This window comes from Pan troglodytes, chromosome 18 (assembly GCF_028858775.2).
Source record: "Pan troglodytes isolate AG18354 chromosome 18, NHGRI_mPanTro3-v2.0_pri, whole genome shotgun sequence".
In the NCBI taxonomy this organism is placed as follows: Eukaryota; Metazoa; Chordata; class Mammalia; order Primates; family Hominidae; genus Pan; species Pan troglodytes.
In genome coordinates this window covers 52,042,985-52,061,905 of record NC_072416.2, presented here as the reverse complement: position 1 = coordinate 52,061,905, position 18,921 = coordinate 52,042,985, and the positions used below count along the sequence as shown (strand labels likewise).

The following is an 18,921-nucleotide window of genomic DNA, read 5'->3' as shown; positions in this document are numbered from 1 at the left end:
TTCGGCGCATTTTAATCCGCACCGCTCCTCTCCATCTGAATCTGTCTGGATGAGAATTGCCTTTTCAAACCAGAATCCCCTTGTCTTCCATGTGCTTGCCTCTGACAGATCTCCAAAATAAACAGTATTTAGCGTGGCATGGATCCAAATGTATGCAATTTGCCCAGTGGTAAAATCAGCCCTAACTAGAGCAAGAAAAAAAAAAAAGAAGTTGCATTTGAAAATACCTTCCTTCCCTCGAAGCATACAAAAAACCATCTACTGAATGTGGGATCCATTAAACGGGTCCTATGGACTCTCAATTCTGGCATCCCTCGATTCAGTGGAGTGATGGATTTTGAAGCTTATTATTAAAATTGTGTCACCAATGATGCCATGACCCTGCTCTTTTATGTCTAGAAAGCTCTGTGGGGCTGGAGCCTGCCAGTGAGGGCGTCAGGAATGGATCTGCTGGGGTGTGGAGGGGAGGGGCTGTTTAGAGTGAACTCTGTAGGCGGGCAACCTAGAGGGGCCGCAGGCCATCTTGAGATCTCACCCAGCCAGGGGGACATTCCCAGTTGGAAAGCCGCTCCTTTGGATTGAGCTGTTTGCTCTCTCAGAGACCCTCTGGCATCCAGATAGAGCGATGGTCTAATGCATAAAAATATCTCACCAAGTTACCTCCATGCCCTTGCTGCTTGAAACCCTCTCATGCTTCCTGGGGTGTGTGGAATAAAACCCGAGCGGCTCCCGTCTGCTCTGCCCTACATCTCCCCTTCTCCCCTCCTGGTCTTCTCGGCTTCGGGCTCAGGGCCCTTTTCCTTCCTTGGGCACCCCCTCCCAAGGCTCTCCTGCCTGGGCCCGCCGTCCCCTTTCCTGGGAAGCTCTTCCCAACCACCTCCCTTCCCCACAGCCTGATCAAGGTCCCCTTGGTCAGTCACCATCTCCTCTTGTCCCTCTCCCAGTTGGTTCCCTTCCTGGCACTTACAACCATCTGGAACACTCTTGTTATTGATTTGCTGCTTACTGTCTATTTCCCCACTATGGGGTAAGTTCCTATTTTGGTGACTACATATCCCAGGGCATCCACTAGCCTGGGAGGCAGAGATCTGTCTTGGGTCCCCAGGCTTGCCTCATTGCTGAGGCTGTGGTCAGCACCAAGAAACATTTGTGGGAGGAAGTGAGGGAGGTAGGGCAGTCAGTAGCACCTCATTGCAAAGGGATCTCTTAGATCACTTTTCTCAAGAGACCTAGGACCACAGGGAGGACTGGCAGGAAAGCAGGAGGGGGCTGCTGCTGATGGAAGTGGTCCCTTATCCGCACACATGGGGAGAAGGGTGCGATTTCTGGGCCTGTGCTTCCAGGAAAGTCCTTCTCCAATTCACAGCAGAAGCAAGCCTTCCTTTGACCCTGCAGGATACGAGTTCATTGTCATTGCCCGCACCAGCTGCTTTTTTATTGGGTCTTGCCCACCTCCTTCTACCCACCTGAAACCTCCCTGGAGAGCACATGAAATCCTCAAACACATGATCAACGAAAGTCACCATTTCTTTTTTCTCTTGCTCCGTGGCCCAGGCTGGAGTGCAGTGGCATGATCTCGGCTCACTGCAACCTCCGCCTCCCGGGCCAAGCGATTTGCCTGCCTCAGCCTCCCGAGTAGCTGGGATTACAGGCACACACCACCACACCCAGCTAATTTTTGTGTTTTTAGTAGAGACGGGGTTTCACCGTGTTGGCCAGGCTGGTCTCGAACTCCTGACCTCCAGTGATCTGCTGCCTCAGCCTCCCAAAGTGCTGGGATCACCATTTCTTTAGAGCAAATGTGATCTCACCTTTCGGATTCACTTAAAGTAGTGATTTCTCCAACCCTGTTGCACATTCCCTGACTCCACCTGGAGGACTTTGAGAACTAATTCCACCTGGGCCCCACCCAGGACCGTGAAGCTGGCTCATCCATGCAAAAGGAAAAAAACAGCAAAATCTCTCTTGGTTTCTTATCTCATCCTTTTAATATGTTTATTGGATATGAATATTTTATGATGCAAATGACATTAGTACAAGCAGTCTACGAATAGAGTTCAATAGTCACACACATATATTGGGGTGAGCACAAAATATTTCGACTAGAGGGGTGCAAGCAAGCAGGTTTGGAGAGCACTGACATGAAAGGGTGATGCAGGTCAGGTTCACAATTAATGAAAAAACGGAGAAAAAGAGGGAGTATGGCAAACCATAGGCTGGGTCATGCCCCAACTCGCAGTGGGAAGATGCTATTTAGCTTGCTGCCATGGGAGGATGGGGGCCTAGGACTATTGGGTGTTCTGAGTTCTAAAGAAAAATGCAGACCTTGGCTTGGCGCGGTGGCTCACGCCTGTAATCCCAGCACTTTGGGAGACCGAGGTGGGTGGATCACGAGGTTGAGATCGAGACCATCCTGGCCCCATCTCTGCTAAAAATACAAAAATTAGCTGGGCGTGGTGGCACGTGCCTGTAGTCCCAGCTACTTGTGAGGCTGAGGCAGGAGAATTACTTGAACCTGGGAGGCAGAGGTTGCAGTGAGCTGAGATCGTGCCACTGCACTCTAGCCTGGTGACAGAGTGAGACTGTGTCTCAAAAAAAAAAAAAGAAAAGAAAAGAAAAAAGAAAATGCAGACCTTTTAATTTTATGTGAAATCTCCCAATTTTTAAATATTGGCACCTAATGGGATATAACAAAAAATGAACATCATAGGGGCTAAAGAAAACACTGGGCTGGATGGCCTGAGGGTGCCCCATCTGTGACTTTTAAACACCACGCCCTCCTGGTCTACGTTATTTCATTTATTTCATTTAATCTCTGTAATGACCCTGTGAGACACTGCTTCGCTTCTCTTTTACCAATGAGGAAACTGAGGCTCAAAGACACCAAGGAATGAATCCAAGGTCTGAGAGACTCGAGTCTCAACACGATGAGACCCTGGCTGCTTTGCTTAATGTGACATTTCTGTGGCTATTAACTGCATGGGAATGAGTGCAGGCCGTGAACCACTGCAATTCTGGTGGCAGGAAAGAGTTTATTCTCAGTGCACCTTCAATAGGCAAAAGCTCTTCAACTTCTCAACTACTGTGAACAACTACACGAGAAAGCAACAGGCTGGGGAGAGGGGGGCTAACTATTCTCACGATTTCTTGGGACACCAATGGGCAGGAGCCAGGTCAGAAAGGGAGAGATGTGTTAATGGCATCACAAGACAAAACTGGCGGAGGGGTCAGCAAGAGAGAGGAAAACATCTACATCCAGGTCAGCTCACCCACACATAACAGTACTAGAATTTCCTGGATATTTAACTATGTGCTGGAAATTGTTCTAAGTCTGTAACTAGAATCATCTCACTTAATGTTCACCTTGGGACTGGTGCCTTTCATATATCCCCATTATACAGATGAGGAAACTGAGGCACGTTAACATGCCAAAGGACACGAAGCTAGTGGGAGTCTTAAAGCTCAGGTTTTAAACCCTACTCTCTCTTGTCTCTTTGAGTCTCCAATGTCATCAGGATGGGCCACTGAGGTTCTTCAAACCTCAGTTCCACCTGTTATTACATAAGAATGAGGGACTTACAGAAAAAACTATACTATGCTGGTGAAATCCACGAAATAATGTAAATGGGGCTGTGTCTCTTTCAAGAGATCAGGGGAACTCCCTAAAGACAGGATATCAACTTTATTTTAATTATTAACATCTCCTTCCTGTGTGCTGAGCATAGGACTCAAAGCTCAGGCTTTTACTTAGGTTTGTCTTAGAGAAAGGAAAGAGGCCAATCTTCAATGAGTCATTTCTCTTTCAGTTTCTTTGCCTTTGGGGATAGAGGCTACAGACGAATGGAAATGAGAATTCCTGCTCTCAAACTTTTTATACAAGTGTTGTCTGATAGGACTTTCTTCGATGATGAAAATGTTCCATATCTGTACCGTCCAATACAGCAGTCACTAGCCACATGAGGCTGTTAAGCACTTGAAATGTGGCCAGGGCGACTGAAGAGCTGCATTTTTAATTAAAATTAGAACTGAATTTAAATTGAAGTAGCCACAGCTAGCTAGTGGCTACCATATCGGACAGCACTAGGGGTGTGGTGAGAAACTGGGATGTCTCTAAGTTCTGTCTTTCCCCAGAGGGCTGGGTCCACTCCAGAGTCTCTGAAAAAGCTTGGGAAAGAGGAAAGTAGGTTAGGCTTTGTCACACGCTGGGCTCGTTCCTGTCGCCTGCCCTGGACCTTGGGGGCTGAATGGCTCACATTTTATAATCTGAACAATTTTTGGGGAAGAAGGTCCTGTTTCACACCAAATCAGACTATAACACAGGGTCATTTTAAAACATTTAAAAATTCGTGGGCACCATTTCCTAGCTGTTTTGGATTGGGACCTGGGTGCTACAATCTAGGGGCCAAGAGAAGTCTCCACTGCCCTTGCTTAAGCCCATGACAACGTTGGAGGAGAAAAGCCGATCTCTTTTTCTCCTCCGCCTGAGATTTGTGCTCCTTCTAGGGTTTTGCTTCCAGAAGCTGACCTCTGAGTTCTGAAACGATGTCTGTGAGGTCAAACGGCAGAGGCATCGAAGCGTCATCCTTTTCCCAGTATGGCCGACATTCTGGCTTCTGATCAGCAGGTAATGTTCGGGCAATTCGTGACTGGCACCTGGAAGAGTAAAAATAGGAAATTAATCCACGGGAGGAAACCCCCAGAAGACCCCAACCCACAGGAAGCTTGGAGCAACACTGGCCAATGCTCCAAAGACAGTCCTCGGGGGTGAAGGTCATGGTGACGACTGAATGAATCTACAGGTGGAACGCAGGTGTTTATAAGAAGGAAGACTGTTTCTGATGGTGTTGGGACTTCCTTTGCTTTGACTCCCAGATTTGTATTATCTCAGGTGGCTTCGTAGAAGCCAATCATCAGGGAAATTCAGTTACTCTGCCTTTAAAATGGTGAATTATTTTTTCATTATCTCAACTGTTATTTAAAGTGTGTGATTAAGCCATTATCAGATTTAAATGTTTGTGGGATTTCAATGTATTACTAGATTACTGGGAAAGATTAAATTGAATTTACTGCATTAAAACGTCCAAGAATAGATTAAACAATATTACAGGCCGGGATTGACTTTGGAGATCCTGGAGATTTACAAGTGTCCCAGCTTGCTGTGCTCAGAAAAAGGCACTCCAAGGAGAGACCGATTTATAAGGATATATGCAAATAGAGGTTAATAATCATTTCCACTGATGAAGAGGTGGGAAAAAGTTGCACAAAATTAAATTAAGAGGCCAGCAAGAGTTAGTCCCTAAGGAAAACACTTAAATCACGGTTTTTATTGAATGGATTATTCATCAATAGTAGAGAAATTAATTATCATATGAAGCTAAATTATAGCCTCACAGGAAAATAATTGGGGCAACGTTCTCACACTTTGGCAGGCATCTATCTCTCAGAGAGACTGGCTTATTTAAAAAGTGACCTGGGAAAACTCAGTGGCTTTAGCTTTATTTATCTGCAAAATGAGGATCAGAGAGAAGGAAACAGATTGCATTAAGGAATGAACAATTTCTCGACTCTCCTGGAGTACGTGGCAGTGAAAACGAGTGGATCAAAACCAAACACTATGAGGACACTTGGGAGCATTGCACTTGTGCCTCCCTCCACCCCCGCCTTCTCTCCATTTTTGTCTAAATCAATTAAAAAGTGGTCATGCTCACTATTTGTCTTCTGACTGTGTAGGACTGACTATGAAGAGATCAAAGAATGGAATATCCTGGCCCCATTTCCAAGCCTGATGGTAGAGAGGGTTCCTAACTGAAAGACATCTTCTTCTCTGGGGAATTATTAATGGTGAGGGGATCCCCCCGGGGAAAACATACTTCAACTTTACACCTATTTTCGAGTGTGGTTAATTGCTACACCGGCATCCTATGCACTCAATCCGTCGTACATTACACATAACATTCTAATATATCTTCAGCTCTCTGCATCAGGCCCTGATAATAGCGTCTGTTAACATGCACTAAGTACTATTATGTAGCACATCACTTCATAAATAATAAGATTAGCTGACCCCGGGGCCCCAAGAAGAGTAATGTGTTTAAATGTTCTCATTATTTATTTAAAACAAGAATTAAAGCAACAGAAGCTGCTTTTGACAATCCTCTTAGCATAAATATTAAACTGTTTGCACTGATAAGCTACACACTGCACTGAAGAACAGAGGATGCATTCTGTAGACTACTTAATCATAGGTGTTTGAGACCATGCCGCTTGCTGTCGTTGTTCTGAGGGTGCATCTCTGTAGTTCTAGAGACAGTCTCTAAACCACTTGAAAGGGATGTAGGGAAAATTAATATTCAAGGAAAGCTGCGACTAATTACAAAGGAACTCTGCAAAGCTTTTAAAATTGTGCTTTCTCTCTGTCTCAGAATCCTAGAGTAATGCTCAATTTACTGGGTAGGGAAAGTTATTCCAAATTGAGCATTTCAATCTCACAGTGGATAAATTGTCCATGCAAACATTATCCTGGCTGGCAGATTAAAGGGCTATGATAAGTGTCGATCCACCTAGAATATCATAAAGTTTGTAGAAAGTCAATAGAGATGCTTTTTCACCTGTCAAATGGGTTTTGCCTCCGTACTTTGAGAAAGTATTAAACATATTGAAGCCTGCTGCAGAGGTTTGCTTATGCTGTGTTGTACAAGCTTCCCAATCCCAATGGCTTTTCTTTTGGGCAAAGCTGTTTCACAGTTTTCTGCTGTTGTTCTTCTCATCAAAGGACTGGCTGGGGCCAGGCGTGGTGGCTCACACCTGTAATCCCTCGCACCCTGGTAGGCCAAGGCAGGCAGATCACTTGAGGCCAAGAGTTAGAAACCAGCCTGGGCAACATGGCGAAACCCTGTCTCTACTAAAAAATACAAAAGTTAGCTGGGCATGGTAATGCCAGCCTGTAATCCCAGCTACTTGGGAGGCTGAGGCACGAGAATCACTTGAACCCAGGAGGCGGAGGTTGCAGTGAGCCAAGATTGTGCTACTGCACTCCAGCCTGGGCAACAGAGCAAGACTCTTTCCAAAAAAAGAAGAAGAAGAAAAAAAGAAAGACTGGCTGGTATGGGAAGTGGCTCCTTTGCATGCAAGCTCTGACAGACAAGCTGTACATAGTCACTGCATCCATCTGGGCCAGGAGTAGAACCCTTTGTTGGGTTTCTTCAGAGCCTTCATTCAGAAATTTCAAGATTACTTTAAAGTTTTTTCTTTAATGTCCAGTGTTCCTTGCCAATTTCCAAATGATAGTAATAGGGGCCAGCAGAGCGCTCGTTATTGGAGGTGATGTAGTCACCCATGAAAAAGGACAGACATCCCCAACTCAAATGATATTTTGTGATTTAGCATCATGCCAGACTATGGAACTGATAAAGAGAAGGTTGGATATTACTTGAAGGCACATCTGTCCCCCTTTAGGGTTTCATTTCTTTTGCTCAGGTCACTCATTCTTCCTTCTTGGATCTTAATTTCCAAAGATGGGAAGCAGGGAGACTGCAGCATGGTGGTAAAGAGTGTGTTCTCTTGATTGCCGGAGTTGCTGCTCTCCAGGGGCATGACATCTTGGGCAGGTTTTGTTACCTCGCTGAGCCTCAGTTTCTTATCTGTCAAGTGGTGACGGTGATAATAGTATCTTACTTATGGGGTTGATGTGAAGATTACATGAATTATACGCAGTGTTTAGAACATTTCCTGGCACATAGCAAGCGCCCAATACCTATAAAATAATATTACCACTATCGTTACTTCTACTCCAGGTACCAGTGGCAGATGAGAAATGCCAATGAGAGAGCTGCCTGTTATACTTGGGCAGTCTCCTTCCTTCATACTAACTGGGTGCGTAGCCTCTAGACAGACTCCTTCTAGGGGAAGCTCTGGGGATACAGGAGCAGCTCTGTCTGGCTTGAATCAAATTGCACCTAAGGCTGGATCCTATCACATTTTGACATTCCAAGACCCTGAGGCTTATGTATTCAAGCTGCTACAACTTTCCAGTGTCAGGCTAAAATGTTCAGATTCAGAAGGGATCAGCAGTTATTCCTGAAGACCTAGGATTGATAAAAGGCATTGTCGTCTGGCCTTCTAAATGGTGGTTGTTCCAGACTGATTTTGTATTTACAGGAAATAAAGTTGGATTGTTTCTTAGCACACAATACTCTATATAGTCTCTTGCAAAATAAAGGGGCCTCAAGTTGTCTTACGAAATGTGTGAGGAATACTGATTGTGATGGAAATTTGTTGTCCTGTATTTACTCCCACCGTTCCACCAACAGGATTCTAATTTTCCTGTGGGGTACCTGTCCCTTCCCCATGCTTCATGACTTGATGTGGGTGGGACTAGCTCCACCTCTACAGCCAGAGGAGAGCCTTGATTGGCTTAAGCTACGTCAGTACATCACGCTTTCCTAGCCACAGGGAGTGGTTTAAGAGGAGGCACATGACCCAATATGGGGCAAAATCAAGAGAATAAATCAGAGGACTGGTATGGGAGCTAAAGGAAAAGACTTTCTCCTCTCCTGGCCTATGAACAATTAGGATGTGTGATGTGGAACTGCCATCAACATTTTGCTGCCGTCCAGCAAGGGGTGGGTCCTGGACGATGCTGTTTGAGTATCTGGGTCATGCTTCACTTAGATGTTTCAGTTTCGTGAGACTTTATTGTCTGAGTTAGGTTTTTCTGTAAAGAATCCTAGCTGATATGCCGGCCATGCTTCCTTTCTGTCAGTTATTTCCTGCCTTTTATAACATCCATTGCCTTAGCCAAGTGAATGCAGATAGTCTCTCCAAACTGAGATGTTGTGGTTGATACAGTGTAGTGTGTGCAGAGAATACCTGGGTATGAACCCACGAAAACACTGACATTTGGTTTTGTTTCAAATAGTATTTCTATTTGGGACAAATTTCTGCCCAGAAAACAAGAGAATGCTCGTCCATCCACACTGGCCTTTGCATGAAAATAAGCCAATTTTCAGGACTACAGCTGGATAATGTTGCTAAAGAAAGTTAACAAGATTCCCTTCTCAGTGTCATTCCCAAGTCCTACTGAACCCAGCCAAACAATAAGAAAGTTACAGTTTCCCCTTTCAATCCTGTCCTCTCTAATCCTATCCTAAGGAAAAATCCCATTTTTTAAAATGTTTCTTGGGTTAGCAAATAAACTTGGATCTGTTCAGAAAATACTGCCCCTTTCATGAAGCAGTTCAAGGAGAGCAAAGGAAAATAATATGTATATACACATAAAATATTGTAAACATATGCTTTATATGTATACCTATTATTTTATATATAAATATTTTAAATATAATAAATACAAATATTTTATATATACATATTTTATACTATATACTTTATTATATATTATGTATAATATATATGTAATGTGAATTTATAATACAAATTTAGGAGGAAGAGAGATAAAGTATATACATAATATAGTAGGTACATATACTTTTAATATATTATATATCATGTACTATATATTTATATACAATAATATATTTATTATATTATTATATAGAATTATTATATATAATGATATACATAAATTATATATAATATAGTATATATAATATGTAATTATATATTTATTAAAATATACAATTATATGTATTTATTATTATACAATTATATATTTTCTATATTTAATATATAATTATATAACTATTACATACAATTGTAACAATTATATAATTTTATATATTTATTACATAATCATTATATAATGATATAACTATTATATGTAATTTATAAATTTATATATTTATTATATAATTATATAATGATATAACTATTATAATTATATAATAAATATATAAAATATAATTATATCTAATATTATATAATATATAAAATAATTATATAATAAGTACATATAATTATATACAATATATACTATATTACATATTATATGTGTATATAAAGTATATATATTATATATATACTTTTTCTCTCTCTCCTTCCTAAATTCACATTATTTTGACTCAAAGCACTCTATAAACCACCTCCTAAAACTCTCAGCTACTTAGGAATGGTTCTCCCTGAATGACCTAGTGACGTAACAGGAAGCAGCCGAAAGGTGTCACATTGGCTGGCTGCTAGCAGATTGTCCAGAGGTCCCCCTGACCAAGGTGTAACTCATGAAGGGCGTCACTGCCCGCTGATTTCCCCCAGGGCTGCACTTACATTTAGAAGATCGGGATTGCAGCTACATTAGTGAACACTGGTCACCATGCTAAAATTAACCACTTTAGCTAAAGTGTGTGTTAATTATGGGTATGCAAGCAGTCAATAAAAGGTTAATGCAAAAGTCAAAGGATAAATTTCTTCCCTTATTGCATCACTTCACAGACTAAATGACTAACATTATACTTTGTGTTTTTAATCAATAGGTTTTACAGTAATGTGCTGGCCATTGATTTTAAGAAAACATACACGGTCTTCTTCCTTGTCCCTAAATTTTGCAACAAATAAAGGACAGGTAACATTTCCATTACTCTTGATGAAATGATAAAGAAAGATTTCAGGAGAAATGGTTTCTGCTGAAAGATTCATCAGAATAAGCAAATGTAACATACACACACACAGACTAGAACTTGAGGGAGAAATATTACCAAGCATGGGCCACTGAAGAGATAACAGAAATGAACTCCTAAGAGGGAATTCTTCAGTGGGAAAGAAGAGAACAACTCCTAATTAAAATAACAATTACATTTTGTACAATGTTTAAATGTCCCAAATAATGTCAATCCACAGCACTGCTTCTGACTTTCCTAATAATCTAGGAGAGATGGCAGGGGTAGGTATTTGGATCCCCAGTTTGAGTGAGGGCTGCCTTACTCAAGGTTTGATGGAACGGTGTGCAAGTGAGCCAGGGCGGGTCAGACCCCTGGACATCTGGCTGGCTGCCCTTTTCACTCAGTTCCATCTTTTTCATGGATTTCCATTTGGACTAAAATGGATCCTGTCCATTGACTAGTCAGCTATTCTTGTCAAATTTAGATATGCAGGACATTCCAAATCATTTCAGAGGAAAGAAGCAAATGTTGTTTTTACCTCCAGTTTCTAGAAGGACTATTATTATGTCAGATGACTGACAAAACCTAGTTTTCTTCTTTTCATTCTTTTGACTGTGAGGCTCTTACAGCATAAGTATCTACAGTCTATAGAAATAAAAGATACATGTTCAGCTTCTGAGGGCATAAACTGTCTCTAATTATTAATATATTCCCTGGGTGACCTTGAGAAAAATATCTCAATCTCTTAGTTTCCTCAACTATTACAATGAAGTTAATGCTTCTCTGCTTTACCGGGTTATGTGAAGATAAAATCAAATAACACATATAAAAGCACTCTAAAATATGTAAAGTACCATATAAATGTATAATTATGCCTCAATATCCCTTTTCTTATGTGATACAAGTCCTATTTTTAAAACCTCGCTGATCAATCTAGTGATCATGCAACGCTGGCCAGAAGGGCTTGTAACGCTCGCAAATAAAAATGAAAGAAATCACAATTCTAAAGACTAGAGCAGTTTAAATGGACAGCTTCATCAGAAAATACCCAGTGTTTAAAAGTCTCCTCTTCTTTAAGTCAGTGTTTTTTCTGGGAATTTGAATTTAAGGAGTTGACAGTCACTTGGCCAAATGCTGAGTAGGAGTCTGTTTGAGGGCATCAGCTACATGATAATGCATTCTCCTAATGCGCAATAGCATAAGCCAATACCAAGGCTTAAGAGGCCTCAGGAGCCAGGCAAGGTGGTTCACACCTGTAATCCCAGCACTTTGGGAGGCTGAGGTGGGCAGATCACGAGGTCAAGAGTTTGAGACTAGCCTGACCAATGTGGTGAAACCCTGTCTCTACTAAAAATATAAAAATTATCCAGGTGTGGTGGTGCACACCTATAATCCCAGCTACTGAGAAGGCTGAGGCAGGAGAATCACTTGAACCCGGGAGGCAGAGATTGCAGCGAGCCGAGATCGAACCGCTGCACTCCAGCCTAGGTGACAGAGTGAAACTCCATCTCAAAAAAAAAAAAAAAAAAGAGGCCTCAGGTAGAAAACATTGGTGTTACATCAAGTCCACATGAACCTGCAAAACCCACCTGCCAGATCAGCATGAAAAAAGCAGGAAATAGTGATGTCATAGGGCAACAATCCTCTCAATGGCCTTTTGCTTTAAAGGGAGCGTGAGACCAATATGGGACCCTAATGTCCTCTGTTCAATTCAGTATCTTGAGGGTTCATTTCACTCTAATGTGTATTTGTGTGGCAAATGTCTTGCCATACAGAGTGATTCCAGGGTGTAAAGATAAGTATTTTTCATATTAACATGGTATCTAAATCCCTGCCAGAACCTGATGTACAAATTGAAGGGATTTCCATGTATAATTCTCACCTCCATGATGCCTACCTTAAGCGCTACATTTAAAATCTAACCTCATGGAAGAGGCCATTCCATTGCACTGTTTTTCATAGTCTCACCATATTTTGCTCCAAATAATCTGTTACAGCGAGTGGTGAAAAAAATTTGCAGTCTAGTTTATAATAATCTTTCCCTTGACATTCTAAATCCTCTGAAAAGAACAAGTCAATGAATTTGTAATGTGTCTTTTTGGACTTTTGTCACTGCTATCATGATACTGTGGACAACTTTACAAGTAAATAGTCACCCAGTCATACTTACAGCTATCATAACGGTCTACTCGGACAAAGGTGGCTTTATCAAGTCAGCATGTCAAATAACTCAGTTTACCTATTGTAGAACCACTAAACCAAACCAATTCCTAAATGAGTTTTGACAAAAGACACGTTCACTTTTTCTTTGAAAGGCTTTTAACCTCTTGCCTCTGTTCCCCACGTTAATGTTTCCAGATCAGTAAAGTCAACACACATCAGAGAGTGAGGAAAAGCCAGATTTTCCCTAGGGGTCAGCTTTTTTTCCCCCTGGGTCAATACACCTTTTTAGTCGTTAGTGTTCTTCAACCATGACCACTTGAGAAGCCGGGTTTGGCTTAACTTCTAGTTGTATATACGTCTACTTTTGGGCCTCACGCTTCTGGGAAGAGGTGAGAAGTCCAATATAAGATAGGCTGTTCGGGTGCTTTAAAAACGCTTTGACTGCCAAATATACCTGAAGTGCTTTTGAATACCAAGATAACGCCATTCAGCCACATAAATACCATCCATTTTTCAAGAACTCTTTCTTTCTTTCTTTTTTCGAGACAGGGTCTCACTCCATCACCCAGGCTGGAGCACAGTGGCACAGTCATAGCTCACTGAAGCCTCCAACTCCTGGGCTCCAGTGATCCTCAGCCTCCTAAGTAGGTGGGAGTACAGGCAGGCATCACCACATCTGGCTATTTTTGTTTTTGTTTTTTGTAGAGATAGGGTCTCCCTTTGTTGCACAGGTTGGTCTCAAACTCCTGGGCTCAAGTGATCCTCCTGCCTTGGCCTCTCAAAGGGTCAAGATTACAAGCATAAGCCACCATGCACAGACAAGAAATCTTTCTTCCATTTAGCATAGATAACTCTGCTGCCTGGATCTTGGCCAATTAACATAATTAGAGAGTCCTTCCTGTGGGTCTATGCCATCCTGCTGCCTTGGAGAAGGAGACAGTGCAGGCGGTACCCAGCTGCTGTCAATGTCTTACGTTCTCCACATTTGTTTGGAACTCAAAAGACATCTTCTATATAAACAATGGTTTTCACAGTTCCCAATTCTTTCCCTCAGCACCTACATGACCTACAGTTTGTCTGAAATATAATATTAATAATACTATAGAGTGAAATAGCCATGAACATCAGGGCTTTTTGTTTTGTTTTGAGATGGGGTCTCTCTAGGTTGCCCAGACTGGTCTAGAATTCCCGGACTCAAGTGATCCTCCTTTCTCAGCCTCCTACATAGCTGGGATTACAGGCATGCAAAACAATGCCCAGCTGATTGTTATTTTTCATGAGATAGAACATTTAGAGTTCCAACTTGGGATTCCAAGAAGAGATTTGTTTTGGTAAAGGTTTCCCATCATCCTGGCTATGGAACCAGAGTGTCTCACTGTAAATCATGGTTAAGAGCTCCCCTGCTTTTGTTGTGATTGCTTTTGGTGTCTTTGTCATGAAATTTCTGTCCATTCCTATGTCCAGGATGCTATTGCCTAGTTTGTCTTCCAGGGTTTCAAAAGCAAAAGTTGATAAGTAGGAGCTAATTAAACTTAAGAGCTTCTGCACAGCAGAAGAAACTATCAACAGAGTAAACAGATGACCTGCAGAATGGGAGAAAATGTTTGCAAATTATGCATCTGACAAAGGTCTAATATCCAGCATCTATAAAGAACTTAAACAAATGTACCAGAGAAAAACAACCCCATTAAAAAGTGGGCAAAGAACACGAACAGGCACTTTTCAAAAAAAAGCATACATGCAGCCAACTAGCATATGAAAGAGAGCTCAATAGCCCTGATTATTAGAGAAATGCAAATCAAAACCACAATGAGATACCATCTCACACCAGTCAGAATGGCTATTATTAAAAGTAAAAAAATAACAGATGCTGGCGAGGTTGGGGAGAAAAGGGAACACTTATACACTGTTGGTGGGAGTGTCATTTAGTTCAGCCATTGTGGAAAGCAGTATAGCAATTCCTGAAAGAGCTAAAAGCAGAACTAATATTCAACCCAGCAATCCCATTACTGGGTATACACTCAGAGGAATATAAATCATTCTGCCATAAAGACACATGCATGCAAATGTTCACCACAGCACTATTCACAATAGCAAAGACGTGGAATCAACCTAAATGCCTATCAATGAAAGATTAAATAAAGAAAATATGTACACCACGGAATACAATACAGCCATAAAAAACAACAAGATCCACATATACACCATGGAATACAATGCAGCCATAACAAACAACAAGATCATATCTGGAGGCTATTATTCTTAGCAAACTAACCCTGGAACAAATACTGCATGTTCTCACTTTTAAGTGGGAGTTAAATGATAAGAACCTATGAACACAAAGAAAGAAACAAGAGACACTGGAGTCTACTTGAGCAGGGAGGGTGCGAGGAGGGGGACAGCAGAAAAGATAGCTATTGGGTACTGGGCTTAATAACCGGGTGATGAAATAATCTGTACCTCAAACTCCCGTGACACATGTTTACCTATGTAACAAACCTCCACACATACCCCCAAACCTAAAATAAAAGTGGAAAAAAAAAAAAAAGAAAGAAAAAAATCCAGTTCCTCTGGCCTATGGTAAAGGCTCTATGGGGTGAGGGTAAAAGTGCTCAGATCGTACCTCCAGGAGGTCAGAAGATGAGGAGATAAGGGATGCAAGAGCCCCTTGCTGGTTTGGAAGTCAGGTCCACTTTTGGTCATGAAATAGCTCAAAGGCATCTCCACGCTTTCTTCAGGGGTCCAGAGGAGTGCCCTGCCTTTTCCCCTTTACTGCTACAATGTGCGGGCTCCACCAGGGCACCTCCCAAGCCATGTGATGAGCATGTGTGATCCTCACAGCACTGCCTTTCTCCTGTCCCTCTCAAAACCGCCCCTGTAGGTTTATCAGAGACTTTTGTTGACATGGGAGAGATTATAAAGACATTGTACCGCATGCCAATGCTCTTTCGATGACATCTCCTCTCACACCAAAGGGATAATAAGAATACTAATAAAAACATTTAAAAGAGCCAATAAGGCTTGGCACAGTGGCTCACATCTGTTATCCCAGCACTTTGGGAAGCTGAGGCAGGCAGACAGTAAGCTCAGGAGTTCAAGACCAGCCTGGGCAACATAGCGAAACCCCATCTGTACAAAAAATTTAAAAAGACTAGTCAGCCATGATGGCGGGCAGCTGCAGTCCTAGCTAGTTGGGAGGCTGAGGTGGGAGGATCGCTTGAGCCTGGGAGGCTGAGGGTACAGTGAGCCATGATTGTGCCACTGCACTCCAGCCTAGGTGGCAGAGCAAGACCCTGTCTCAAACAAACAAACAAACAAAAACCCCACAATAATAAAGATGAGTGCTAGGATTCTATACATCTTCTATTAAAATGTTTGTCCTCAGAATTGAAAATGAGGCCCAGAAGATTAACTAACCCATCCATAATTTCACAGCCAAACAAGGGATAGGGTCAGGATTTGAAGCCAAAATTGTCTGACTCGAAATCTCTTTGCATTCTTCCAAAATACAGACATCACGAGAATCATTTGGGCCCTTGTTAGAAACTGAGTTTCCTAATGGCACCTGGTCCTAAGTCAGACTTTCCAGGTGAACGTCCTGGGAATCTTCATTTTCATAGGTGACTCTTAAGATCAGGCCAGTTGATGAAAACACTGCACTGTGTTAACCTGCCACAAAGGACCACAAAGATGCTAAAGGTGGGTTGCAGTGGGGGAGACATATGTGTCTTTGGGTCCAGAAAGAACTAACATTCAATTCAGCTCCATTTCAGAGGAAACCAGACTCAGGCCGCTGTAGAGTCCTGTAGAGCGGCAACTTGGCTCCCCAGGCAGGCAGCTGGTGACTTCCCAGGGTCTGGCACATGAAATAGGTCTCCTGAAGTCCTCCCCCTACTTCAGGGACTGTGGCAGGCCCTTGGAACCACTTAATATGTGAGACTGCTTGGCCCACCACTGAGGTGTAAACCCAGGAGGTAGAGGGCTGAGAATAATTTTATCCCCCGGTTCATTTGTGGGCTTGTCAGTTACATAATGATAGTGATGAATGGGCTATCTTGACAGCCGAACATTTAGGAGCTGCTGACCTCTGATCTCTGGTCACATGATAGGGTCACCTGAAACTTGCATGACTTCTACCTGCCCAGAGGTAACAATATAAAGGTCAAATGGGCTGGACGATTATATGTATCAAGTCGGAGGCCACTTGGTTGGACGCTTTAAGAGAGGCCGGGTTGGGTTCCCCAGCACACAATGCTATGGAACCACTGCAGAAATGTGCTCAACAAAAGATATACAATTTCAAAGCAGTCTAGAATAACTTTCCTTGCAAGGGAATAGAATGAACTCATTATTTTTAAAGGGCAACAATGAAAACAAACACTTTGGAAGAAAATATATTCTGCTAGTGACTCAGCCATTGGGAGGGAAGGCATATAGGTGCATGACTTAATGAATGATATTCATGCTATACCTACGACATGGCAGCAGGTCCAATTTGATGCAATTACTGGAACAAAATCCCCACTGGGTAGTATCAAGCCCTCCTTTCAGCCACAGAATACGGTCTCTCCGCTGTCCTCTGTCACCACAGAGCTCCACAAAGGACCATGATTGACAAAAGATAACCCTTTCTAAATCTCACGACTTCCCTGTTGCTTGAAATTTAAGTAACGTTTGCATGGGACAGTCTCAAACTTCAGAAAGATTCCAGAATAACTTCTGATTAGAAATCCAAGGTGGCTGTGATTTTTAAACACACTACAACATTCTAAAAAACATTTCTTCTTGCAAATTGGAAGATTGTGCTTTTTGACTATGTGCTTCAATTCCATTCACTCAGAATCAACTTGATTCTGAGTAAATAATAGCAGTCATGTAAGTAATGAATACAGTTATGAAAATAAAAGCTAAAAGGCCAATGCCATATCTAGAAACTTCACAATCTGCAGGAAGCGGCAGACACTACAGAAAAATCTGATTTACACAAACAGCCTGTTTTTCTACAAAGGATTTTCCCCTGCAAAGTCAAAGACCGACAGACAGACTGCCAGTGAGTATAATCCACTCATACTCCTGAGAGATAAGCAAAGCAAGGGACAATGGCTTACAGAATAAAAGGCCAGCTGTTCTGACTTTGGAATGCTCATTTGAGTTGTAGGCTGTGACATAAATTTGAGTTGATGATTCCTCCATCTGCTCACCTGTCAGTCTCCTTCCACTGAACTGCTGTTTTTAGAAATACTTCCGTGTAACCTGCTTAATTGGTTTTTGGATGCCAAGAAACACCTCACAAGTTCATTTTAACCTTATTTGGAACATGAGGTTCTGGGTCTTTCTGGATTTCTCTTCTTTAGAAACATTCACTAACAGGTCACTTAGGGTAGGGAACTCAGTAGCATCTAATACCAACTGTGTGACACAGTTCAAATTCAGGATTACGGAGAAAATGGTGGGTCAAAAGAAAAATGCTAATTTATAAAGATCATATCAGTCTTCTGATGAAGTAAACTGATTTAAAAGCTGAGTCAAAGTCAAAATTCTTATAGTGGTCCGCAGGGCCCTCCATGATGGACCCTTTCCTGACCCCGATTCTCTGCCCTCTCCTTGCACTCATCCCATTGTTCACTGTGCTCCAGTCAGACCGGCTAATTTGCTCACCCTGAAGGGGCCAAGAGCAGTCTCAGCGTATTAGAACCTGCTGCTCCTTCTCCCTTGAACACTCTTCCCCTAAAATATCCACATGGCTTCCTCCCCCTACCCCTTCAGGTCACTCCTTAATCCAATCAGGGAGACCTTCCTTGACCGCCTTACTCAGGACAGCAAACATCTCCCCTCCCTGTCCCCCAACTCTAGCACTCCCCATCTTCCTTCACTGTCCTATTTTTCTCTGTAGCACTTGACGCCATTTGTGTGTGTGCGTGTGTGTGTCCGTGTGTGCACACGCACATGAGCTAAGCTCTCTGAAGGCAGGGATTTCTGTCTGTTTTGCTCACTGCTATATCCTCGAAGCCTAGAGCAGAGTTTGACACATGGTAGCAGCAATAAATACTGTGGAGTGCACAAGGGATTGAAAGCATCTTACATCTGAATTGTATCTCCTTAACAGGGAGCTGATTTCCCTGCTACACAGCACTTTAATAACAATGATAAGAAGAAGTAATAGCTGGGCACGTAAAAGTAATAGTACCCTGTAGTACCAGCTACTTGG

The 18,921-nt window shown here is 42.2% G+C and overlaps 1 protein-coding gene across 5 annotated transcripts in view; it reads right to left on the bottom strand.

Moving 5' to 3' along the window:
* Positions 1 to 1,969: 1,969 nt before the first annotated feature.
* FTO (FTO alpha-ketoglutarate dependent dioxygenase) overlaps positions 1,970 to 18,921 on the bottom strand; it is a 404,215-nt gene continuing 387,263 nt past the window's right edge. For all 5 annotated transcript variants that reach the window (XM_009430806.5, XM_024349837.3, XM_510968.7 and 2 more), the window contains one exon: positions 1,970 to 4,653. In XM_009430806.5, coding sequence (XP_009429081.2) covers positions 4,500 to 4,653 — 154 coding nt within the window. In that variant the 3' untranslated portion in view covers positions 1,970 to 4,499. The remainder of the gene's footprint in view (positions 4,654 to 18,921) is intronic.